A 26,199-nucleotide genomic window follows, 5' to 3' on the forward strand; every position below is an offset into this window, starting at 1 on the left:
CTGACAATTAGAACAATTAATCAGTGGACAACTTGCCTCCAGAAGTTGTGAATGCTCCAACACTGGAAGTTTTTAAAAAGCTGTTGGATAACCGTTTGTTATCCATAAATGGTGTAAGATTTCCTGCCTAAGCCGGGGGTCAGACTAGAAGACCTCCAAGGTCCCTTCCAACTCTTGTTATTCTATTCTATTTTATTTTTTAATTGGCTCTGACAAGAGTATGATGTCTGAACTAGCCACTCCATCTACTGCCTTGAATCTTTCAAAATAGGCATGGCCCAAGTGTGTGGATGGTTTATTTTATTTCTTCTACGGCACAGAATTATTTCTCAGCTTCTTTCTTATCCAAATACCTAAAATTGAGCACCTGCTCTCTACATGTTCTATCTCCTTTACTTGTGTTAATATAAACATGATCTTATTTATATCTTGCCTTCATTATTTCTACAAAAAAATCAAAGTGTTGAAAATATCCACCGTATTCTCCTTATTTTCTTCACTACAACTCTGTGAAATAGGTTGGGTTGAGAGAGAGACCGTCTGGTCCAACTGGTATTCATGGCTAAGTCGAGACTTTTCCTGGTTCCTAGTCTGATGCCTAAACCAATAGACCCAATAGGAATATGAATTCCTTTTTTTAATAAGTACCAAATTTGCTTGATATTGTGGGGCCTTGATGCTTCTCTGAGCTTGGAATGTGTGTGTGTGTGTGTGTGTGTGTGCATGCGCGCATATGTTCTATTATACCCAGCAAGGTAACACCATCAGTTCTAGAAGCAAATGGTTGCTTGACATTGCCTTGGCATGTTGTATATCAGGGGGGTCTAATTTGATTTCATTGAGGGCCTCATCAGGGCCGTGTTTGACCTAGGAGGGCCATGGTTGGCATGGCCAGCTCGACATCACTCATGTTGGGGGCACCTGTGGTGGCCAAGTGTTAAGGCAGGACTTCCCTGAGACCCTCCCTCGCTCTCATTATAATCTTCCTTCCTTCCTTCCTTTTCTTCTTTTTCCTTTCCTCTTTATTCTCCTTTCTTCTTCTTTCCCCTCTTTCCTTATTTTTCCTTCCTTGCTCTCTTCCCGTCTTTTTCTTTGTCTTTCCCTTTCTCCTTTCCTGTCCCTTCTTGCATGCTCAAATGCAAAAGGGGAAACATTTATTCATTTTGTTTTGTTCTTTGTTTGTTTTGCTAGCCCTCTGCCAGTAAAACTGGAGCCCTCAACCAACCATTGTTCAAGCAAACTTTAGCTCAGTATAATGTGAGACCCAAAGGCCCTCTGTTATTCCAGGCCTTGGAGCTTACCTCATGTGATCAGAGTGGTCATCAGTAGTGCCCATTCAGAACTTCAGGGCTGCTCGAATTGCTTGACAAGCTGCTCTCTTGACTTCTAAAGCTCTTTCGGGTTGGCCTGACTGATAGACTGCTACCTGGACTTGAACTTCTGGTTCTGTCCCATCATGGTCTAACAACAAATCACAGCAAAAGAACCCATCAAGCAAGCATCTCAGCCAGCGCCGTGCCCGGGCCTCCTGCTCTGCATCCAATCCTGGGTCTGGGTCCACCTGCACAATGACTCCCACTAAGGCCACGGGGTTGTAATAGATGCAGTTCTTCAGCTTGTGTAGCATTTCAGCCAGTCGATCCAGTTGGTCCCAAGATTTAAGGAAAGGAGCTCTGCACAGGAAGAAGATGAGCTGGGAGTAGATTCTTTCTTGTTGTCTGGAACAGCCATTTTCATTCAGGAGCTGAGACCTTTCAGGCCACTGGCTGACCGTTTGATCGCAACAGATTACGGAGCTGGTCACATTGAAAGCTGGTATAGGAAATTTTGCAAACACTTCCTGTCGGAAGTTTTCCACCACGGCCTGGCTTTGCAATTCCCCAAGCAAATGCACGTTGCCTCCCATCATAAACTGAAGGGTCACAAATTCCAACTCCAACTTTTCCTCGAGTGGAAGGTCAGACCTGGTGACAACTGCCAGCAGGTCTCTGACTAGCTTTAGGCCGGCCTCTTGGCCTTGGTGGTCTTCTTCTGCCGTCCGGCTCTGTCCTGTTCCCACTCTCTCTGTGACTTCTCCCCAGGATCTCCCAGCCTGCCTCAAGATCTTCTTGTGAGTTCCTACTGAAAACTCTTTGAACAAATCTTGGCCTGCCCCAATCGATTCTTTGTTCCTCATTAGGATTTCATCAGGTGGTTCTGAATATTCTTCCTGTCCTCCTTGAAGTTGCTCTTTGATCTTTGGGCGAGCTCCAGCCACAAACTCACAGTCCCTTCCATTCTCCTCTAGGATGTCTCCATTCAGCTCTGTGCTATCTTCAGAAATTCCTTCTTCTTGCTCTGGAGTATTCTCCTGGTTGCTTATCTCCAGTTCTGTAATCTGCTCCTGAACTCTTTCATTCAGCCCCCAACTCTTCACGGCAGCGTTTGTCTCTTGGTCTAAAACCACTTGGATTTCTTCTCCCTGCTCCATAACCCTTAGCTTCCTTCCTCCCCCTGATCATTTCTCCAGACCCTCCCAGGTCTGACTGACTCCTTGTTGCCTAGACCCACTGGCTGCCTTGTGTCACAATAAGTGCTGACCCACTCATTCATTGGATGCTGACTTTGACCGGCTTCATCTTGTGAAACTTATGTTGCCCTTTTCAAACAGCAAACTAATTATTTTTTAATATAATAAAGGGGGGAATAAGTCCACCAGAGCTTTTCATGCTGCATTTATCAACATGTGTTATTTTAAAGCAAAGGCCAACTGGAGCAAAGTACAGATATGAGGCTAATGGAGTGGATTGTTTCTGGATTGATCTGTCATGGGGAAGCAGCAGAGGTGGTATTCGGCCAGTTCTGACAGGTTCTGGAGAACCGGTAGCAGAAATTGTGAGCAGTTCAGAGAACCGGTAGCAGAAATTGTGAGTAGTTCGAAGAACCGGTAAATACCACTTCTGGTTTGCCCCACCCTCATCTATTCTCTGCCTCCCGAGTCCCAGCTGATCGGAATCCCAGCTGATCGGCTGGGTCTTCTTTTGTTGCCTTGCACAGGAGAACGGAGCTGGAAAGCAGGTTAGTGGGGTGGGGAGGGAATGGGGATTTTACAGTATCCTTCCCCCGCCACGTCTACCAAGCCACGCCCACAAAGCCACACTACGCCCTCCAAGCCACACCCAAAGAACTGGTAGTAAAAAAAATTGAATAACACCATTGGAATGCAGCCATCAAATAATATGGATTAGGCCGTTTTCTACAATTCTCAACATTCTGAAAGATTCTGTCTTCTCCCATGTAGAATCCTAGCAAGTATGGACATTTCCCCACTGTCACCACATGAAAAAAAAAAAGGACTGTAGCTATATGCCAAGTTTAACTTTCAAATGATTCTGCCTATGCTATGCTATGAGAGCTTCAGAAATATTCTTAGAAATAAAGAAGCCAAGTAAAGTAGAAATCCCAGAAAGTGCCAGATGACGTGTCCAGGGGCGCATTGATATCTCTTGGGAATGTAGTGGCATCATCCTCTGTGATCTGCCATTCATTTAACAAAAAAAAAAATGGTTTTGGATATTACAAAAAAGGCTGAGTAAAATGAGGAGAGCAACAGAACTGATATCATATTGAACTGGTAGGGCTGGTTTCCATTTCAGCCTATAGGTGAAATAGGATACAGAAAAATATCCTAAATGCAAAAAAAAAAAAAAAAAGTGGGGAGAGTTACGGGACTGCAATCCCACCCCCTCCAAAATTTAAGTGAAATGATGTAGCTTTTTTGAAATTTTCAAATACTTGTTTTTAATATAGAGTTTATGGGTAGGAGAGAATACAAAGAATTTTCACTACTTCTATGAATGAGGTTTACACATTGTGCTACGTCTTGGTCTGACTAACAATATTCATTGAACAATTTAACATACTGAATTTAAACTCCACTTTTCTACCAAACAAATACTCAAAGGCCTCTAACAAAATGTTTAAAAGCATTCTATAAGCTGAAAATGACATAGGAGAAAGCCTTGGCCCAGTTCCCAGATATGTAAGTTTCTTCTACTTGACAAGATAATTTTATAATGAGAGGCTTTTCCTTAGTCACACCAGAAGCATTGGGGTTTTTAAAGATTAATAATATCACCTTGAAAACAACTGGCAATCTATAGAAATCTTTCAATACAAGAATCTTGTAGTCCTTTCATTTTTCCTTCCCAGATGCAGATTCTATTGTATTCATTTCAACACCAGATGAAGCCTCTATAGGTTTGTTGAAGTCTTCTAAAGCTACCTTCCCACCTTTGTGTCATCTGCAATCCTGATATTCAATCCACTCAACACTTTTCTCTCAGCAAAAGCTGAACCATTAACCAGCACTGTTCCAGTAATTCATCCAACTATAAATCCATCAAACACTAATATCACCTACCCCATATTTTACCATTTTATTAAAGACAAAACCTAACACCACACCTGGAATACTGCAACCAAGTTTGGTCACCATACTACTTAAAAGGTGTTGAAACCTTAGGAAAAGTTTAGAGAAGAGCAACTAAGATGATCAAAGGCCTGGAGACTAAACCATATGAAGAACAGCTGTGGGTTTTGGGTCTGGCTAGACTAGATAAAAGAAGAATTAGGGGTGACATGATAGCATTATTTGAGAGGCTGCCACAAAGAAGAGGGGGTCAAATTATTCTCCAAAGCACCAGGCGGCAGGACAAGAAATAATGGTCGGAAACTCAGTGAAGAGAGAGGCAACCTGGAATTAAGGAGAAACTTCCTAACAGTGAGGACAATTAATCACTGGAACAGCTTTTCTTCAGAAATCATAGGCACTCCATCACTGGAGGTTTTTAAGAAGAGACTGGACAGTCGCTTGTCTGAGGTGGTACAGGTTCTCCTGCTTGAGCAGGGGGCTGGACTAGAAGACCTCCAAGGTCCCTTCCATATTCTATTCTATTCTATTGTACAATTATAAGGGGAGGGTCTGTTGGAGGCTTTGTAACAGTAGCTACACTGTGTGAATCACATTTTCATTTGTTAAACCAATATTTACGTCAAAAAAAGAAGATAGCTTGGTTGTCGTATTTTACACCAACTGCAACTTCTAGAAGCCTTCCAAGAGTAGCCTCACATAGAACACATTGGTATCATTAAAGTTGGGGGTAACCAAACTAAAACTCAATAATTCTTCTGTAGAACTGTATCAGCAGGTCCTTGAGCAGCCTGAGCTCTCTGAGTTGGCACAGAAAAACATTCTTTGTTGTGCTTTTTTGTTGACGTATTTGATCTTAGGTGTCCATTTTAAAGTCTTGAGATATAATACAACCGAGAAACTTGGCAGTCTCTACTAGTAAGACTACACCTATAATACTGCATCCTGTTTTGGTCATCACACTTAAAAGATGTTGAGACTCTAGAAAGAGCGCGAAGAAAAGCAAAAACAATGATTAGAGGGTGGAGACTAAAACATGAATGGTTGCAGGAACTGTGGGCATGGCTGGTGTAGTGAAGAGAAGGACCAGCGAAGACATGATAGCGATATTCCAATATTTGAGGGGCTGACACAGAGAGAAGGGGGGTCAAGCTATTTTCCAAAGCACCCGAAGGCCAGACAAGGAACAATGGATGGAAACTGAACAAGGAGAGATTCAACCTGGAAATAAGGAGGAATTTTCTGACAGTGAGAACAATCAACCAACAGAACAGCTTTGCCTTCAGAAATTGTGGGAGCTTCATCCCTGGAAGCTTTCAAGAAGAGACTGGACTGCCGTTAGTCAGAAATGATGTAGGGTCTCCTGCTTGGGGGGGGCGGCGTTGGACTAGATGACCTACAACAAGGTCCCCTCCAACTCTTGCTATTGTGTTCATCTCGCGCCTGTGCCAGGTCGAGGAGACCTCTCGAAAAGCGAGGAAAGGCAAGCGCGCCTGCGTGTTGGCGCGCGCCCGCCTTTCCCAACGGGGCGAGGCGGGGCCAGCCGTCCCTCGCGCTCGCCAGCTCCTCGCGCGCTCCCCGCCGGTTCTCCCGTGTTCCGGCGGCGGCGCGTGAAGGCGAACGCTTGCGGCCTTCTCTTTGGGGGTGAGTCTGGAGGCGCCTCTCCCGCTCGCGTGCGCCGAGGGGCCGCCTCAAGGCCGGGCCGGCGGAGGTCGTTTCCCTTCCCCACTTTCCTAGGAGCTCGGCACGCCGACTCATCTTTGCAGAAAGCCCGACCGCTGCTTTCCCGGCGGTGGAGGTGCGGGGGCGGGGGGGACACGTTTCCTCGGGCTCCGCAGAAAGGGCGGCCAACCCTCTCCGGTCGTGATCGTTGGCGATTGTTCCCCGCTCTCCCAAGGTTAAACGGCAACTCGCGCGAACCGTTGCGCCGCCTTTTTTCCTTTCTACCCGGGAGTAACGCAGGGTGGTTTCATGGGGGGGAAGCCTCTTCTTTTCCTTCTTCCCGCCCGCTAGGCATTGGGTCGCCTCGGCTTCCCATCGTGAGAGTCCATTCTCGTTCCCCATAAAGGATATATCAGGTCCGAAAGACTGTGCAATCCGAGCTGAAACTAGATTGAGGGGTGGGGTTTTTTTTGGGGGGGGAGGGGGTCTGAATTGATGGGAGGAGGCTGGATTTGCAGGAGATTTTTTTTTTTAAAAAAAGGTGGGGGTGTTAATTCATCCTTCCTATAAGAATATGATGTAGGATCTTTGCATCATCTCTGCAACGGTTGGGACTTATCCCTACCGTTTCTGCCGGTTATTTATTTATTTTTTAATAGTAACCTAAACCTTAAAATGGTTTTTAAAAACCTTAAAATGGTTTTTTTTTTAAAAAAAAATGAAAATTAAAACGGGAGGGGGTCAACTGCTTTTTGTGTTTCTCCCAATACGAAAATGTTCCTGAAAGGAGATTTCTGAGGATTGTTAGTTAGATCCCTGGGATTTCTCTTGTCTTTGAACTAAGTCTGCAAAAATGGGAGCCCCTTTCTCTCTGCCTTGTGTAAATAGGGTATACCTCACCAGAGGGAGGTGATGGGGAGCCCTTTGGTGTTGTAAAAATGCCTGGTGCCAGTTCAAACTTTCCTTATTCGAAGAAGCCATCTTTGTAAAACACATTCAGTCTTTTTAAATGAGAAACTAGTAAAGCATACAATGGCAGAATGGGACGTTTTGTTTTTCCTTGATCTAAGGGTTTTATTTGAAGAAATATTCCCCACTTAGAACGCCACCTTCCTCCCCAGATTCTGCATGGCTATTTTTTTCTGCGGTCCATAAATCAGCTAAAGACAGTGGTTGCATGTGAATAGCAAGCAAAACTTAAGTTTTATTGCAGGGTGGAGAGAGTATTGCTTTAATGTGACATGCAAGCCAAGGCCTCTTTCATTAGTTTATGATTCTATGTAATATGGGTACCCAGAAAAATGTAAGCACATGGTGTGAATCCAGTCAGCGTGTATATCCGATATAAATAGGAAAGATAGCGTTCTTTCTCTATTCTAAAATAACTCCATTCTTCTACCTGAGAATTTTTTACAGAGAAGGTTGGGTTATGGATCAAAGCACACTATCTTTATTTATGGCTGTTTATTTAACTTAAAATATTTATATGATGGCCCATCTTGTAGTACAGTACCACAACCCGGGGTAGCTAACTACAGTGATAAAAACAATGAAATACCAAGAAGTATATCAAGAAAAACCAAGCATCCAATCCATCATGTACATCACATTCATCTACGGTATGCCATGGGTGCCCAACCTTTCACCTTGCCTAGGCCATATTGAGTAAAGAAGAATTTTCTTGGGACACATAAAATATATCACGTAGTTAATGTACATTACTATATAATGTTCAAAATTTACAAGATTGTGGGGCCACATTTCTAGCTGTCTAGGGCCACATCCAGCCCATGGGCCATGAATTGGAAATGCCTGAGCTATGGAATCCCAGAGTTACATAGGTATGTATGCATTTGGGGTAAAAGCTTGCTAGTTCTCAAGGGGGAAGGGTGTTCCACAGCAGGTCTGCTATGGAAAAGGCATGCTTCCTGGGTCCCGCTAGTTCACGAGTGTCAAACTCGCGGCCCACGGGACAGATGTGTCATGCACAGGCCACACGCACCCCCAGTTTAGCAAAAGGGAGAAAATTGTGATACCTCACGTGATGACAACATGACGCCTTGAGTTTGACACCCCTGCACTAGATGGAAACAAACCAAAATTCAATCCACCTCTTGAAGATCATTTATTGTTATGTTTTTTCTTCATGTTTTATATAAAGGGCAGCTCATCTGCACCACTTTTATACACTATTCCTGTGTCATTTACAGATCTACACACACACGCACATACATTCTTTCTCTTCTGTTGGCATAAAAGAAAAAGAAACAGATTTCACTCAATATGACTTTGGGGTATTTTTAGATTCAGGTTTCCTGTCTGACTTCCAGTTGATTTACATGGCCTCATCCAACCCATCCACCCAAGTTAGTGAAATTTGACAGACCAGGGATTTCTGAGATATTGCCGTGGTGGAAATTGCCTTTGGCAAACACAGAAATCTCTGAACTCAGCCGACGGTTATTCATTTGGAAGCAGAGATACAGACTTGACTTGTATGTCTGTGTTCTCTTCCTGTGCAAGAGTTCTCTCTGTTATTGAGGAGATCAGCATCCAAGGTTTAAAAACTTGAGCAGTGCAGTTAAGATAAATAGGAAACTTTGTAGGCAATATCTGAAAGTGAGAAAAGCGTGAACAGCCATGCTTCTTCCCGTTCCCAAGTGCTTTTTCTCATTGTAATATTTACCATTGATATAGTCAAGATAATCTTGACCCCTTGGATCATTGTTTCAAAGATATTTCTTCATCCAAACAGAGAAACAAAATACCCTTAGGTAGACAAAAATGCAGTGGGAGTGCAGGCAACTTCCAACTTCCTGCTAGATTCCCAGTTGACTTACCTTAAGGAAAGCTGGCAGGAAGAATTGAAAATGTCCATCACATGACTGCAGATGGGCTTGGCAGTCCTGAAGTGGCTACAGCCTTGCCAAATTTCATTCCCAGAGCAGTCCTGGTTCCTGGATTTTGGATGCATTCTTAGCCCATTTGAGGTTTGTGATTCAAAAATTGATGCCCTATAGTGCATCATTTTGCTCAATTGAAGGTTACAAAGGATGAAACAGCCACAAGAGATTTAGCAGTATGTAGATTTTAGAATGTTCAGGTTCTTTATAGATGTTACTTTTTTTACCGCATCTTGAATACTTAACACATCCTTAAATAGCTTGAGGGCATTATGACTACAGCTTCTCTGAACCCCAGCTACATAATAGAATGTAGTTCAAAGTTTCATAAGGGAACCAATCCCTTCTTAACCTATTTAACTCCTCTGCTAGTTTCATTGTACACAGATCTATTACACCAATAAAAGGTTTGCCACCTAGTGACTTAAAGGCAGGGCAAGATAGAAACGTCAAGGACTTTTGTCATTGACCATTCTCATCGCTCTTATGAAAGGCTTAACAGGTGCTTAACCAAGCATAATTCTCCCTTTGAAAAACATCTGCCTGTGCATAGATTATCCTTGATCTTTTTGAAGATTGCCTTGCATCCTGAACAGTTCAGGGTGTTGTTTTTAGTGAATGTCCTTCAAGACATTTCAGTGCCTTGGAAACATTTCTATTTTGTGAACCAGGAATTAGGAGCCCTTTAAGATTTCTTAAAATAATCCAGTTTCTTAAGGAAATACATTATGTTCACACATATATGGTACATAGATATATTTGTAAATTTCAACCATGAATTTAATGATAGATACCTCTTTATGTTTATGTTGGAGGGACATGTTGTCCAACTACAAAATAACTGCCATAATAGCATGCCAGTCACAAATCAAAAAGCCAAATTAGTTTGAATGTGCAAATCTGTGAACACCATGTTGAGTGTGGGAAAATCAATTCTTAGATGAGAAGAATTGATTAAATGATATTGATATATAAGGCTACAGTTTGATAAATTACTAAAAGAATCCCTTGATTTATAATGGGAAATGTCCTTTTTTTGGTATCTGACATTCCCAAATTGCCCTCTCCTCTTTATTTATGGAAGATGTTTCCATCCCTATTTTATTGGTTTATTTTCTCTCTTTTTAATTTCTAAAGGAAAACAGGGCAGAGTGGCCTGAGGTCCATTACTTGTAGTAGCATAGATCCAATACCTATGAACATGTATGCTTACATAATGTATTGTTTATGCATTAGTCTCCCATCTTTCTGAGATGTATAAATATGAGTGGGTGGGATTTCTCTCAATATTCTTTGGAGTGAGTGCTACTAATACTTATTGTTTAATAACAGCAGCCCCCGACCTTTTGGGCATCAGGGACCAGTTTTATGGAGAGAAATTTTTCTGCAGACCAGAGGGGGTGTGGTTTTGTGTGCTTTGTGCATCCTGCAGATGGGGCTTCACTTGTTTGCACGACCTGGTTTCTGGCATGCTGAGGACCAATCCACAGACTGGGGTTGGGGATTCCTGGTTTAATAAACACTACTGTAAGCTTTGATCAGGGGTGGGATTCTACCAGTTCACACCTATTCGCTAGAACCAGTTGTTAACATTCTAAGCAGATTGGAGAACCGTTTGTTAGAAGAAATTACTGGCCTAATCCTGTAAGGAAGGCAGGAAGGAAACATTCTAGTGTTGCTTACAGAAACTGCCTCTCCGTTAACCCTTATTACATTCTTGGCAGGACTAGACTTCCTCTCTCTGGAACTTCTCTGGAGTTTCCCCCCCCCCCCCTCTTTTGCTGGTACTTTGCTTGTGTGGAGTGACCATTCAGTGACCATTCAGTTACAGTGGCACTAAAAAAAGGGACTTATGACTATTTTTCACATTTATTACTGTTGCAGCATCCCCACAGTCATGAGAGGCCAGGTGAGGAGATGCATGCCTCAATGTGAGTAATATTGAGTTGGCCACACCCAACCAATAACATGACCACCAAGTTATTTCCACCCAGTCACATGACCACCAAGCCACACCCACCAACTAAGCCACACCCACAGAACCGGTTGTTAAAAAATTTGAATCTCACCCCTGGCCTTGATCTATTTATTTTGAGATTTCTGTTTGATTCCACATGGGGGTTCCTGTTTATGAAGTCTTTGTCCATCTCTGCAAACTACATACAATTTCCAAACAGAAAATTAAAATGGATTGTTTGTCTGATTAACACCAGACAATCAAGGAAAAAAACAATACCCTAAATCAAGGAATACCAAGGAGAAAATCACAACACCACCAAGACTGGCAGAACAAGCAACTATAATATAAACAGGCAGAAAATCTCACACTCACTAGCAGTGATGATGTTACCTAGTTGGTAATGAAACATGCAACCAACCAACCAAGCTCAGAAACAACCAAGGACTCCACAGTTCAAACCCTGAGCTACAAATATTCTCTTCTATTAAAAGAATTATTTGTCCATGTTCATACAAATATTGGAGTTGCATAATATATTCCAGTGGGAGTTAAATAACATCCTTATTTTTATTTTTGTACAATTTATAGTTCTCAATCCTTTGGTGGTATTTCTTTTTCTAATAATCAGAATTTAGTGGAGTTCCCCCAAGGCAGTGTGCTGAACAGCGGGTGACTTTTTTTCTGCTACCGATGAACAGCTGATTTTGCTGCCAAAGTTGGTTATTTGGTGGCTCTGCTCCCTGTTTTTTGGAAGGGGAGACTAGGAAAGATCCAACATGACCTTCGGACAATCATTCATATATGGAAAAGAGGAGATCTTGAAGACTGCAGTTTTTGGTGAGGAGCAATCAGAAGGTTGAGTCTGTTACCATCTTTTCTCTCAGCTGTTTGTTTTTAAGATTGCCTGGGATTTAATGACACTTTTTGAAGCTTTTACTACCTTTTGATTTACAACTAGTTGACTGCTGACCTATTTTATAATCCTTTGCTGGATTTCTGCAACTTTTTTCCTGTTCTTTCACTGTTTACTATTAAATTCCAAACAACTTTCATTTTAGCCATAAGGAGATCTGCAATGAAAGTATATTTTCTGGCTGTGAAAATCATCCGATAAATGTTACATTTATACAGGATTATATTACAAATTTTGCTCTTTCTAGCTCTTTAATAAGAAGGCTCTGATATTTGTTTTTCAACTTTTGATGGGAAAATGCCCCCTTTTTAAGTCATTTTTGATTCTGGGGGAAAAAATAGTATCAACTTTTCTTTGTGGATGCTGGTTTACAACTTATCTGTTTCTCATGTCCTTGGAAAGAACAGTGCGTTTCTCAAATGTCTCTAAAAGGTGATATAATTTTCTGAGAAGCATTTGAAAAAAGAATGATCTCCAACTGTTTTATTTGAGAATATAAGCAAAAAATTTGCTGGGTCAACAATGGCTGTGAACCACAGTCAAGACCATATCCCAAAACAGGGAATTACAATGTGATTTGATTTGCAACTTGATGAACTGGAATCTGATCTTTTGGTGTCAGATGTGAAAATATAGATGTGCCAGAAGAGATTGGAAGGAATATGAATACAAGAAATTCTGAGATGATAGAATTGATGAACAATGGACTGGACTTCCTTGGCAGGAGGAACGTGTTTTTAAGGAGAATTTTTCAAACATGGATATTGCAAAGATATTTACCTACAACAGAGACTTATGAACTATGGAAATGAGATGCTGCTGTTGGGAAAGTTCCCAATTAAAAACATAAGGAAGCATTTCATTATTAAGAGCCAAACAAGGATTTTTGATCTGGGACAGATTAGCAATAATGACTGGGGTGATTTGTGATAGATAAGAAACTGTTGTAGACTTTAAGTAAATTGCAATGGTAGGCTGTTAACAGAGAGCCTTGAACTTTAACTTTGCTATTGTTTTTCATATACATGACAGGTCAGTTAAGCTTGCAAAGAGATGTAGAAATTTATAAATTTTGGACCTGCTTTGCAAGGGAGAGCTAATAGATTTGTCAGTGTGCAACTTGAGTGGATAATATGTGTTTTTTGTCCTTTTTAATTCATATTTTAATGTTCTTGTCTAGTTTTGTTTTGTTTTTAATTTTTTTCTTTTGCATATTTTGTATTTTAATTCTTTGAAAATTCATATTACAAGGATTCATTATAGTTAGTGGAAATTGCTCAGACAAATTTTCTTTCTAGTCATTTCTTTCGGCCTACAATATTATTCTTGAACATTGAAGAGTTATTCAGAAACCAGTGAAACCAAACTTGTATAATTGTTAGAGAAGATGCTTACATTTTGGTAAACCTCCATAGAAGTTAACAAAGCTGTAATGAATACACTCCTTCCAATTTCAAGAAAAGGCTGACCTTTTATTACCACTGGCCCCTAAGCTGCAGAGCTTAACTTTGCATCACAATGAAAGCTTTGTTGTTCAGTCCTCAGAACAGGGAGTTGCATTGGTGATAATGACAAATTTCAGCTGTCAAAGCTTGTCAATGATCTAAAGCCTCTGAAAAAGGAGTTTCTTCCCTATTTTCTATATCAGGAAGAATAGCAACGTTGAAAATGAATACCTTGCCAAAACTAATATATCTATTCCAAATGATTCCAATTAAATTAGGGAAATATTTTTTTATAGAACTAAATAAAATGACATCCAAGTTTGTCTGGTTGGGCAAGCGGCCACGTATTAAAATGAAACTATTACAAGATAATAGGAGCAGAGGCGGTCCCAGACTACCAGAATGGGAGCTTTATTACCAGGCAGCGGTGTTGAGTTGGATTAAGGATTGGATTAAATTAAGAGACAAGAGAATCTTTAACATAAAAGGACATGACCTCTTGATAGGTTGGTATGCATTTTTGTGGGAAAATAAAAGTAATATACATACCTATTTCAATCAACACCTAATAAGAGACTCATTGATTACAATTTGGGGAAAAAAATCAAAGGTAAACACTATACAGAAATCCCACGATGGCTGTCAACTATGGAAGCCATAATACAAATAGATTAGACCTACGGAAAATGGTAAGCTATGAAGAACTATTAGTTCTTCAAGAACTGAAGGAAAATGGAATTATAATCGATTGGTGGCCATATTTGCAAATTCAAAATAAATATAAAAAAGACTCAAAACATTTTGGATTTGACAAAGGGCAGAACCAACTAGATAATGGGACCAGAACAAAAACTTATAACTAAAATATATAAATATTTATTAGATTTTAAAATGGAAAAGGAAATAGTCAAAAGTACAATGATTGCATGGGCATAGAATTTTGGATACACTATAGAATTAGAGGAATGGGAAAAAATATGGAATATAAATTATAAATTAACGGTATCTGCAGCATACAAAGAAACATATAAAAAAAGTTTTATAGATGGTATTTAGCCCCAACAAGATTGGCAAAAATCTACTCCAATATGAGTCCTAAATGTTGGAGGTGCAAAAAAGTTGATGGTACATTTTATCACATGTGGTAGATGTGCCCCGAGGCCAGGACATACTGGATTCAAATTAAAAATTGGTTAAAAGAGATCACTGGCTATCAGATTGAGCTCAGACTGGAATCCTTCCTATTAGGGATCATTAAAGAAAGAGTACCAAAAGAAGTAAAATACCTAGTGTTACATATTATAACAGCCGCCAGAATAGCCTTTGCGCAGGTATGGAAAACACCAAATACCCCCAATGAAGAACTAATAATACACAAAGTAACAGAAAGTGCTGAGATGACTATGCTAACAATGAAATTGAAAGAAAAAGACGACTCTGAATTCTTTACAATTTGGAACAATTGGTATAAATGGCTAACAAACAGAACCAAGAAGTGAGACAAAAATGTTAATTGAAACAACCCTTAAGAAAGTAAAATAAAATTTTTGTACACTATATAAAGTTATAAGAATAGTAATTATTGCTAAAGATATTATTTAATAGTAGATAAATGCAATATAATGTATTATGATATTTAACTCAAAATCTTGTATAGATGCCAAGAACGTTGTTGATACCATGATGTTTTACGATGTAAAAAAAAAATAAAAATATATTTAAAAAAAGAAAAAGAAAAGAAAAGAGTTTCTTCCACAATAAAGAACCAAGACTGATCAGTAGATCAGTAGATCAGTTCCTGCTGCGTTTTAAATTCCACTTGTAGATAAAATATTATCACAAGTGTACTTCTATTCATTTTGGGAAATTTTTTAGCATAATTCAGTGTTCTCTTTCATTTATCATTTTGAAGTATGGATAGAGGGACACTACATGGTTTTTAAAAAAAAAAATACAGAGAAATAACTTCATAATCCTTTTTCACTCAAATCTCTTAAATAGTGCCTTTCAGTAGCTTACCTGAGAATAATGGATCATTTGTTTCTGATCCTGCTTTTTGCCAGGTGCATGCTTTAGGCTGTAGTTTTCTAAGCCACATATGCAGCCTCAGGCCACATTTAAACAGGTTATCTGTCATTTTGTTTAGAGATCTCCAAGTATCAGAGTCCTATAGAAATGACTTTGAATGTCCGAACATTCTCAGCAGGTTTACTGAATTTACCAGATTTGCACTGGAAGGGGGCAGCCTTTGTTTAAAACTGATATCGAATCAAGAACAATTTATTTTATAAGTAATACGCAATATTAAAATAAATTGCCTGGTGAGAATTGAGAACTGTCTAGCTGGTTTTGGCCATATCAGAACTGCATTTATGAATTATGCATTGAAACTGACAGAGAAGAATCATCCTGAGCAAATACTATCATATCTTTTTCATTATACTTTTGGATTTACCTTAGCTAAAGAGAAAGAAAGGCTATTTTGTTATGAAATCTTTAACGGATATTTTAATTAGCAAGAACATTTCTGACCTGAGGTACCCGTGGCTGTGTGGTAACACTAAATTGAAATGCATTTGTGAACTTCTTTTATTTGAGAAATTATTGAATGATATTTCTACTGCCTCAATTGAGCACCTAGATTTAATAACACAAAATTCATATCCTAAAAAAAACCTGTATAATCATTTATTAAATAAGACAGCCAATCTTAAGTGATAATATCTTTCATCAGTAAAATAATTATACAGTGGCTGCTGTGACAGACAAGGAAGCAAAGTACAGAGAACATTCTCGTATCTAAATTGGCATGTTAAAATTTAAATATGTGTTTGAGTATCTATTTTGGCAACAAGGGGTTGCCAGAAAAAGGTGGCCACAACCATGTGATCAAAGCCCCCTTAGCTCTTTACTGGTAGCCCTCGAGTTATGATCGTAATGGAGCCTGCCCATTAAAATGGGTCTGTCGCATGACCAACTCAACTCTATAACCCTTTTTGTGGCTGTTATTGAGTGAATCACCATTGATCCACTGTCGTTAAATGCTGCAATCCAAACCATTGCAAAGCGCATTCATATGACTGCAGGATGTTGAAAACAGTCATAAATGCAGCTTGATTGCCAAGCATCTGAACTGTGGTCACTTGGCCACAGAGGATATACGTACGTACGTACATGCATACACACACGCCCTCCCTTGTGGATGCCCCAATTCAGCAGCCCAACTTAGGACTAAGCTATTCTGCCTCAGCTCAGAAACCAAACAAGGTAAGGTGTACTTGGTACAGTCCTCGAGTTATGAAGGTAATGAAGCCTGCTAATTACATTCATTAGCAGAGGATTCATTGGAGTGAATCATGGAAAATGAATATGAAACCTACCTGCTTTTGCCCACGCGTTCACTAATGGTTAAGTGCGTGTGAGGTATCTCGGTGGGGAAGGCCATGGGAGGGGCCTAGTGATGGAATAGGCCACCTGCTTCAGATCACCCCAAGGCCTCCCCCGACCTACTGAGATGCCTCATGCATGTGCTTCCCCACACCCCATCCTGCCACACTGGGTCACTTTCCTTGTGAAGATCTGGCGAGTTGCCGTCTCCAGCCTCTCTGTCGCACAAGATCACAGCGCCCCCAGAAGCTTCCAGTCTCCGTGCAAATCATTTGCAAGCCAATGGGACATTTTGAGGGAGTGGAATCGCGCTGCCTCAAAGCGTCCCAGCGGCTTGCAAACATTTTGCGCGGAGACAGAAAGCTTCTGCGGGCCGTGATCTCGCGGCCTGAAGTCCTGTGAGATCATGGTGCCCAGAAGCTTACAGTTTCCACTCAAAATGTTTGCAAGCTAATGGGACATTTTCAGGCAGTGTAATTTCTCAAAAAAACCTCGAGAGAGGAGACAGATCTTTGCATGGTGAGTCTGGCATGGCAGAATGTTGGGGAGGTAGACAGTGTAAATGTTGCAGTGCCTCTGCAGTTCGTAAGGGTGAATGACTGCTGTGCTGCAACATTCGTAATTTCAGGACTGTGTTGTAAATACTTGAGGGGCAAACACGTAACTTTGAACGGTCACTAGGTGAACTGTCGTAACTCAAGGATTACCTGTAATTAAATACAAGACTTCCACGGCATTCTGGAGCTAGATTGGGAAATTTCTGAAATTCATCCAAAAGAAAGCAGTGGTAAGTTACTCCATGTCATTGCCAAGAAAACCGAGCTCAGTTCTAGGTAATTTTTGTTACTGTTGCCGCTGCTGCTGCTCAATAATTGGTAGCCTAGATTTATTAGACATTCTCTTAAAAACACATCCAGGGATCGGTCATCTTGTGAATGTTTTGGCAGATAGACTGATTGTGTTGGTTAATGGAGTGGGGTTTGGGTTTCTCTTTTGAGGATTCCATCTAAGTTTCTCTTTACTCTTTATAACTGCACATTGACCAGTAGTGAATTAACTCAAATGTTTGATTTTGCTTCCTGCAGTTATTTCAGACCAAAGCAAAATGAATGAGCATCCAAAGAAAAGGAAAAGGAAGACTCTGCATCCTTCACGCTACTCAGGTAAATCAAATGTAGCTACATTTACCCAATTTCAGTTACGGTAAATTTCATTTTCTTCCAAATGTGTCTCTTAAACTTACCAGAAGCTAGATTTTTGAGAAGAGGTTAGTTAACTAAAAAACCGAATTCTTAAAGTTCTGTGTAGACTGTCTATAATTCATTGTTACATTGTATAAGTAGAGGACAAAGTAACTAGTTGCAGTAGAGATGTTGATGTCTGTATCCTAGAATGTAAAGGTTGAAAGTATCTTGGAGATCATCTAGCTCAGTCCCTAAATTTAATCCAATTCCTATACACATTGTTTGTAAGTTGCTATCCCTATGGTTTATGTTCCCTATTATACACTGAGATTTGGAAAAAGGAAAAACAAAGCACACAACCACATATAGTCTAACATATTTCCACACAACACCAATTCTCCCATCATTAAAAAAATTTCAAAACATACTCTGGCAAACAGCTTTTCACTCCTGACAGAATTCTTTATGGATAGAGTAGTTATGCCCTCTGGGTCCTGTCTTATTTATTTAAAGCAATTACCTGTGAGTCCTTTGGAATGACCTCAGAGAACAGTTACCTTTCTTTGCTTAAATGAAGACGAAAGCAGCCATAGATTAGCCCCCAAAAGAAAATGAATCCAAGGACAAGCCACTGTGTAATAAAGGGTCATCGGATTTAGAGGCTGTAGCAGAAGAATGGATAAAGAAATAGTAGTGATTATCTGACACAGGAGGAAACCAAGAGACTGAAGTTGGGATGAGAACCTGGAAAAGAAGAGGAAAATGCAAGGAATCTGAGACTTGTGGGTAGGACTGATAGGACGACTCTCTTTAACTAATTAACTAATTAGTTAAAGAAAGGCACAAAAAAACCCCAGGAAGGTGTCTGTATATGCTCTGGGGAGAAGCAGGCAGGTAGCATTGAAGAATTTTTGCGGTCAGGAAAGGCAGGAGGAGGCGAGAAAGAAAATCAAGATTGGCCCATCTTGATTATCTTGAGTATAAGGAGAGGAAAAGAGAACCTTTCAGACTTTCAAGTTTTTGTTCCGATAAGCTACATCATCTACTGTCAGAAAAGTTGAATTTTAGAACTGGAAGGAAAAGTAAAACACAAAGAGTTCAGAGTTAGATCTGCATGAGAAATAGAATTGTAGATTCAAAGACAATTTTATTTACAGGAGCACAAATCCCATTTTTGTTTTGTATTCAGCTTCAATACTAAGTATTGTTATTACTTATCTGTTTCTTCCAGAAATATAATGGTACTTGGTAGAAGGGATCAAGAGAAGACAAAGAATGTCTCGTATATGTAATAGGCTACCTACTAGTTTTATGTTAGTTGAGGTTTATTAGAATTATAGACCACCGTCTAATTTTTGTGCATTTATATATTCTTTTCTTGGTCTGCAGTTCTGTAACACTTAACTGGGAATAAATCTCACTTATTTTTAAAGAAACTTATTAAGGATTGCACTATATTCTGTATAACATCAAATAGCCGCAAGAAAATTGATATGGATGTCAAGAAGTATCTTCCTTCAGATATTTAAGTTCATTCTTTTGTCTTTTTTTCTATCTTAGATTCTTCAGGAATTCCAAAATACATAGATAATAGTGGCATATTTTCTGACCATTGTTACAGTGTCTGTTCCATGAAACAACTAGACACAAAAATTCCTGATAACCGAGGTAAAGATTTGCCTTTTTCTAAATTCATTCGCAGGTGTGTTTCAGCAAATTGTTTTTCTCCTTGTACATATTCTGAAAGATTTTAATGGTATTCTACACAATATCCTATTTTGTGGACTATGTACAGGGAACCAACCCCCCAAAATTATAAAAAGATAACCATAAATATTGTGAGAATATTAAAAAAAAGTAAAATTGCAGAAGTGGATGGTGTAACCGGATGAAAAAAATGTTTGTTTGTTTTTATAAATTTTTATTGGTTTTTTAAGACAAACATAGACAGACAAAACATAAAAACATCAAGCCATCTTCCATATATATACATACAGTGTGTCGGTTGGTTTACAAATTGTTTTGTGCTTCCATTTCGTAGTCTTCAATTACAATTACATTGTATATATTCTCATATTTTCAATCAAATATTAAGTACATTAATATCATTGTTAATCATTTGACTATACTTTTATTCAATCATGTTTTATGAAATCCATATTTTACTTAGTTTGTTTTATGATAGTTCATATTATCATCTCAAATCTATCCTACAATCATTTTATAGATATAATAAGAAAAGAATACATCTTTATATATTTATTATTTTCTAAGAATCTACATATTATTTCATTACCATGTTTTATTGTCTAACCATTGATAGAATAGATCCCAAATTTTATAAAATTGTTTATCATCATGTTCTCTGATTTCAAATGTCAATCTACTCATTTCAGCACATTGCAATATTTTCTTAATGATTTCCTCCTGTAATGGTATTTTCTCTTTTTTCCAGTTTTTGGGAAATACAATCAAGAAGAATTTTATAGAAAATTGCATATGAAAATAATTGAATTGGACTATGCTAATATAGTTATGATGGGAGACTTTAATGGAATTGTAGAAAATAAATCGGATTATACAGCACAGAAAACAACAAAGCAAAACAGAAAGACTCTCCCTAAATCCTTTTTCAAAATGATAAGATGAAATAAATTTAAAAGATACATGGAAAAAAATGGTTTTTGATGTGTCTGTGCTGTTCATTTAATATTTGTGTGCATTTATGCTTGACAATTATTTTGTACAAAGGAAAAGATAAAAATTAAATGCAAAATCTACAGGATATTAGTTTGTTATATGCTTAGGAATGTTCACCCAAATTTTTTATCAAAAGATTATAAGAGATGTCAATTTGCAGAATTGTGGGTGCTGTATTGTGGCTTTATGTTGAATAGGATGTGTGCAGAAGAGATTTTTTTATATTCAAGTGAAAAAGAAAAATGTACTGCAGTTATGTTTAAAATTTATAATAATGCATGAAATGTAGAGTGATTTATGGAAATAAGTTTGCTTGGTGAATGAGAGCTATATATAATGAAATTAAAACTTGGAACTTGGAGTTAGTTCAGGCTACTTGTGCTGTCATGATGTGTCATCATTGTACAAGGCAACAGCTGGAAATCCAGTTTATAAGCAACTACCTATTACTGATATAGATGAGTTCAGAAACTCTTGACAGGATTACTACTATTTTTTAAAGAACTTCTGCCTCTATGTGATTTCAAATAATCCGTTCAGATTGGTATGTTAAAATATGCATGGAAATTTAAATATTTATGGGAACAGTAATATTTTAAAACATTTAGTCATGTTATATCATCACATACCATGAATGATAATAAATATGGGCAAGGAATATTTTAAACAAAACATACATGTTTATGAGAAGCAGGCATAACTTAGTAGACTTTCTCAGTGCCTGTAGTTATTCTGTCTGTACAGATAAATAATTTTAGCTTTAAAAAATTTTTACTACAGTGTACTCAAGTAGGAGGAAGCCGTATTAATTTTTATGAGTCTTGTAACAAGGTATGAAACAAGCTCTGATTTGCCTGTTTAATGAGCTACTGAAAACTTATGAACTGAATTTGGAGGCTACTACCAGAATGCCCTCAGTCATGTGCTAAGTGGCTGTTTCTATAAATTGTTTAAAATTAAACAGAATGATATTTTTTCTTCTCAGGCAGATTTCATAACACAGCGCCTAGTATAGATACTGATGAGGATGGCAGCCATGTGTATGCTGGAACATCTCAGAGGAGTGGGAACCAGTCTGATGTTCCAGGGACACATTTAATGGGCCCTAAGAAAAAAGGTAAGGGAAAGATGATTGTGTCACTTTCTGTTTACTCTCCCTATTCCTAAAAATGCCAAAATGAGAAAGGGTAAAAAATAAAGCTCCTTTCTGAACCTTAAAAGTTTTGTAGCCTAAGAGCCTATCCATTGTAATCATTAGAGCAAAAGTCCTAATCTCATGCCCTCGAGATGTTTGGGACTGTAAGTCAAAATCCTTTGCTCTGCTCATGTTCCAAAAGCATCTGGGAGTTGTATATAAGAATATTTAGAATATAAGAAAGCTATCTTCAGCTTCTTAATGAAAGAGTGGAATAAAAATATACAGCTCTTTAAGATTTATGCATGTGTAGTTCAGAGGAGTTCAGCAGAACTGACAAAATAAGTCTCGTATTTCCCCCAAAATAAGACCTAAGCGGAAAATAAGCTCTAGCATGATTTTTCAGGATGCTTGTAAAGTAAACTGTACCCCAAAATAAGTCCCAGTTAAGATCGTCAGCCAGACGGATGCATTTATACTGTATTTCCCTGAAAATAAGCCCTAATTCATCTTTTGGAGCAAAAATTAATATAAAACCCAGTCTTATTTTTGGAAAAATACGGTATGCAAAGAATTGCAGTGGTAGTGATCCAACAAAAGTAATGATATTGCAAGTTGGCTTTTATTTTCTAACATAGAATTCAGTTCCTCTTACTACTTATTGTCAGCGTTCCAGGAAAACAAACTCCAACACCAAAACTCAGAGATAGGCATTTTCTCAAAGATCCATTTTATTAGAGTTGTCATACTGGCACATCTGGGAAAACCCAAATCTGAAGAGTTCCGGGGTTTTCTTCAGTAATTAAAATCACAAAATCCATCCCCTGCACCTGATCCCATTGCCCAATCCCCATCCGTTCCAACTTGACACATCCCTTAAGCCCCTCCTCATCAGGTGCAGGAATAACATGACCTTGATTGTAAAGAAGAATGCTATTGTGTCTTAGTACAAACACTCTACAAAATCCCCCCTCCCAATTTCCCAAGCACAAGAATGTGGCAGCGTGGAAGCTTCTGGTGCTAATATGGCTTCCAAAGCTGACACTTATTGTTAGTGGGATTGAGGACTTTTTCTTCATTTTCTGAAGAAGAGAATTAAAATCTGTCTCCTGGTAGTGGTGGTTGTTTTGGTAAAAAAAAATTACTCAGTAAATTAAAATATAATAGAGTCCATTCTTTGTAAGTTTGGTCTTGGCTCCTTTTGCAGATAAAAACAACAACAATGGAATTTTTAAAGATTCGTGCGAGTCCCCCATCTTCAGTGACAGTGTAACAGATGAAGAGAAACCTTTGGACATTCAAACTGTAGAGATCTCCACTACTGAAGTCCAGGCTGTAGAAGTCCACGACATTGAAACTCAGACCGTTTCCCCTGAGAAGCTTGAAGCAGAGGAGGCAGAGGAAATCCCGGCTGAAAGCTGCAAGGAGCTTGACAAAAATCCTTCTTCGAATGTCGCCATTCCGCCCAAATGGCCCCTGCTTCGAGCAAACAGCAGCGGTTTGTACAAATGCGAACGCTGCACATTTAACAGCAAATATTTCTCTGACCTGAAGCAGCACCTGGTTCTAAAGCATAAAACCTGCCCTGAGGGCAACATCTGTCGCGTGTGCAAAGAGAATTTCTCTTCCAAAAAGGTGCTCATTGAACACTTGAAAATCCACGAGGAGGACCCCTATGTTTGCAAATATTGTGACTACAAAACTGTGATGTTTGAAAACCTGAGCCAGCATATAGCAGACACGCATTTCAGTGACCATCTTTACTGGTGTGAGCAATGCGATGTTCAGTTCTCTTCCAGTAGTGAGTTATACCTCCATTTCCAGGAACACAGCTGTGATGAGCTCTATCTGTGCCAGTTCTGTGAGCACGAGACGAGCGACCCTGAGGACTTGCACAGCCATGTGGTGAACGAGCATGCGGGCCGGCTGATAGAGCTGAGCGACAGCTATAACAGCAGGCAGCCCCAGGGCCATTACAGCCTGGTCAACAAAATCAGCTTTGACAAGTGCAAGAACTTCTTTGTGTGTCAAGTGTGCGGCTTTCGCAGCAGGCTTCACACCAATGTCAATCGCCATGTGGCAATAGAGCACACCAAAATATTCCCTCATGTTTGTGATGACTGTGGGAAAGGCTTCTCAGGCATGTTGGAATATTGCAAACACTTAAACAGTCACCTGACGGAAGGCATTTATTTGTGTCAATATTGCGAATACTCGACAGGACAGATTGGAGACCTCAGAAGTCACTTGGACTTCAGGCATTCGGCCGAACTGCCTCACAAGTGCACCGATTGTTTGATGAGGTTTGGTAATGAAAGAGACCTTTTGAGTCATCTTCAGATACACGAAACTGCTTGATTGTGGTTGTGTGAATGTGCTCACCTGTCCTAGAATAATAGCATTTCAGAGTTTCCATCAGCATAAAAAGCAGCTGAGCCTCAGGATGCTGTATTTCATCAAACTTTTAATGCATAATAGATAACATGTACAGTTGTCTGGAAGCATAGCATTAAATTCTATGACAGAAATAAACATAGCCATGCAGACAAATGTGTATTATTTGTGTTCATGTTCTACTTAAAAATCAAAACAGAACTTATTTAGATATGTGCCCTCACCCTTGACATGAGTTTGTCATCTGAGCTTACTTCATGCGTGTGATGAACTTTCTACCTCACAGATTTCCTAGTATTTGCTTTTATTTATAGAAGCATTGGACTTTGAATGTCATTCTCACACACAAAGCCAATTACATATATTCCCTTAAATCTAGCCATTAAGAGTTCTTTCGATTTGCAAGTATTTCAGTCTAATGATAGTATTTGAAATCCCATCTTTGACTAAATGAGGGAAATAAAAAGAGAATGAACAAATAAATAAGCAATATAGCTAATGAATTTTAAATACTGTTCCAAAAATCATATCATTTTTACTTCGTGATTCATTACTCTGTCTCCTCGATTTAAACACAGAAGTATATTTCTTTCATTATTGTTTTGTACCCACAGTATCATTTTTCCATTAATTTTATTATAAATATCCCATATTCAGTATAAATCAGTCCTGAGAGAAGAGAACCAATTAGCCTAAAATACTAGCAGTAGCACAATACAGTACTACTAGACACACCTGTTCAGAAGCAGGTTCCTCTTAGTTAAACGGGATGCATGCCCCAGGATAGACGTATTCTTATCCAATGTTTTAATTTCCAAGCCTATTGTTAAAGCAATTTAAAGTTTTTAAGAATGAAACATTGCTATGTAACGCATCAGGACATTAATATTAGCTACTGAGTGAACCATTTTTAACAACCTGTTTATGCTGAGCTATTTTGGCAGTTCTGAATACTGTGGCCCCAAAATATCCTTCATTCTAATGAAAGGAACATCTAACAATTGCCAAGGGTACATATAGTAGCTGTGGAGAGTTAATTCTCTTGTTCAATGGTTAATGAGATTTTATTCAGTCAAAAGTCCCCTATCTGCCCAATTTCTATAAAGTAGATTTGCAGTTAAATATTTTTAGGTTTCAACATACTGTATATATTTGGATTTGGATCAGTCGTACCATGGCTGAAATAAGGCTATACAGGTAGTCCTTGACTTATAACAGTTCATTTAGTGACCAAAGTTATAACTACTGAAAAAAGGGATTTTGAACGTTTTTCACAGTTACGATCCTTGAAGTATCCCCATAATCATGTGATCAAAATTCAGATGCTTGACAACTGCTTCATACTTAGACCATCGTGTTCAAAAGTCATGTAATCACTTTTCGCAATCCTTTGACAAACAAAGTCAATGGGAAAGCCAGATTCACTTAACAAACAAGGTTACTAACTTACCAACTTCAGAGTTTCACTTTACAAATATGGCAAGAAAGGAAATATAGCAAAACTCACTTAACAAATGTTTCACTTAACAACCTAAGTTTTGGGCTCAATTGTGGTCTTGAGTCTATGACTATCTGTACATTATGTAGCAGAGTTACTTGTCACAAATGCATAGCAAGTCCATCGTCCTCCTTGCCTAAAGATAGCTGTTCCCCATGTGAAAAATCCAACCAGGATTGGATTTTGACAGAATGTTCTTAAATGAGGAGATATCCCACTTTTGGATGAAGCTAAATCCAAAAATGCTAGAGAGTTCCTGAAAGCCTGGTGCTTGGTCAAATCAGCCATCATAAAACTAAACATATACAAAATCATACATACATACAAATAATGAGAAATGATAATACTGCTTTATACCACACTTGTGGCTGAGGCCACAGATGGAATTCTGTGTATGGTTCTGGTCAACAGAAAAAAAGATGCTGTACCTAGAAAGTATAGAGAAGAACAATAAAGATGTTAAAGGATCTGTAGGTTAAATCCTATTACGAAAGGTAGAGAGAGGTGGATGTTTCTGTAGCTTGTTGAAGAGAAGCATTGGGGAGGACATAGCTGTCTTCCAGTATTTAAGGCAAGGGTCTTCAAACTTGGCAAGTTTAAGGCTTGT

The 26,199-nt window shown here is 38.9% G+C and overlaps 2 protein-coding genes across 4 annotated transcripts; one reads left to right on the forward strand and one right to left on the reverse strand.

The window, feature by feature from the left end:
• Positions 1–1,315: 1,315 nt before the first annotated feature.
• Positions 1,316–2,470, reverse strand: LOC113439715 (uncharacterized). The gene has a single exon (XM_087932063.1). The coding sequence runs from the start codon at positions 2,468–2,470 to the stop codon at positions 1,337–1,339; it is 1,134 nt and encodes a 377-aa protein (XP_087788189.1). The 3' UTR covers positions 1,316–1,336.
• Positions 2,471–5,924: 3,454 nt separating this feature from the next.
• Positions 5,925–24,250, forward strand: ZNF639 (zinc finger protein 639). Of its 3 annotated transcripts, none has more exons than XM_087933502.1 (5): positions 5,925–6,055; positions 17,767–17,844; positions 19,426–19,533; positions 21,551–21,682; positions 22,908–24,250. In XM_087933502.1, exons 2-5 carry the CDS (start codon positions 17,787–17,789, stop codon positions 24,056–24,058), a joined length of 1,449 nt encoding a protein of 482 aa, XP_087789628.1. In that variant the 5' UTR covers positions 5,925–6,055; positions 17,767–17,786; the 3' UTR covers positions 24,059–24,250. The 3 variants fall into 3 exon arrangements, with proteins under 3 accessions (XP_087789628.1, XP_087789629.1, XP_026561516.2); XM_087933503.1 differs by having other exon boundaries at positions 5,959–6,308; XM_026705731.2 differs by having other exon boundaries at positions 5,966–6,052; positions 17,765–17,844.
• Positions 24,251–26,199: the final 1,949 nt, after the last annotated feature.

This window comes from Pseudonaja textilis, chromosome 4 (genome assembly GCF_049901715.1).
Source record: "Pseudonaja textilis isolate UNSWEBS1 chromosome 4, rPseTex1.2, whole genome shotgun sequence".
Lineage (NCBI taxonomy): Eukaryota > Metazoa > Chordata > Lepidosauria > Squamata > Elapidae > Pseudonaja > Pseudonaja textilis.

Coding starts and splice junctions, on each gene's coding strand:
- LOC113439715 (XM_087932063.1), bottom strand. CDS start 2,470: ATGGAGCAGGGAGAAGAAATCCAAGTGGTTTTAGACCAAGAGACAAAC.
- ZNF639 (XM_087933502.1), top strand. CDS start 17,787: ATGAATGAGCATCCAAAGAAAAGGAAAAGGAAGACTCTGCATCCTTCA. Junction 17,845..19,425: donor GCATCCTTCACGCTACTCAG/GTAAATCAAATG, acceptor TTTCTATCTTAG/ATTCTTCAGGAATTCCAAAA. Junction 21,683..22,907: donor AATGGGCCCTAAGAAAAAAG/GTAAGGGAAAGA, acceptor CTCCTTTTGCAG/ATAAAAACAACAACAATGGA.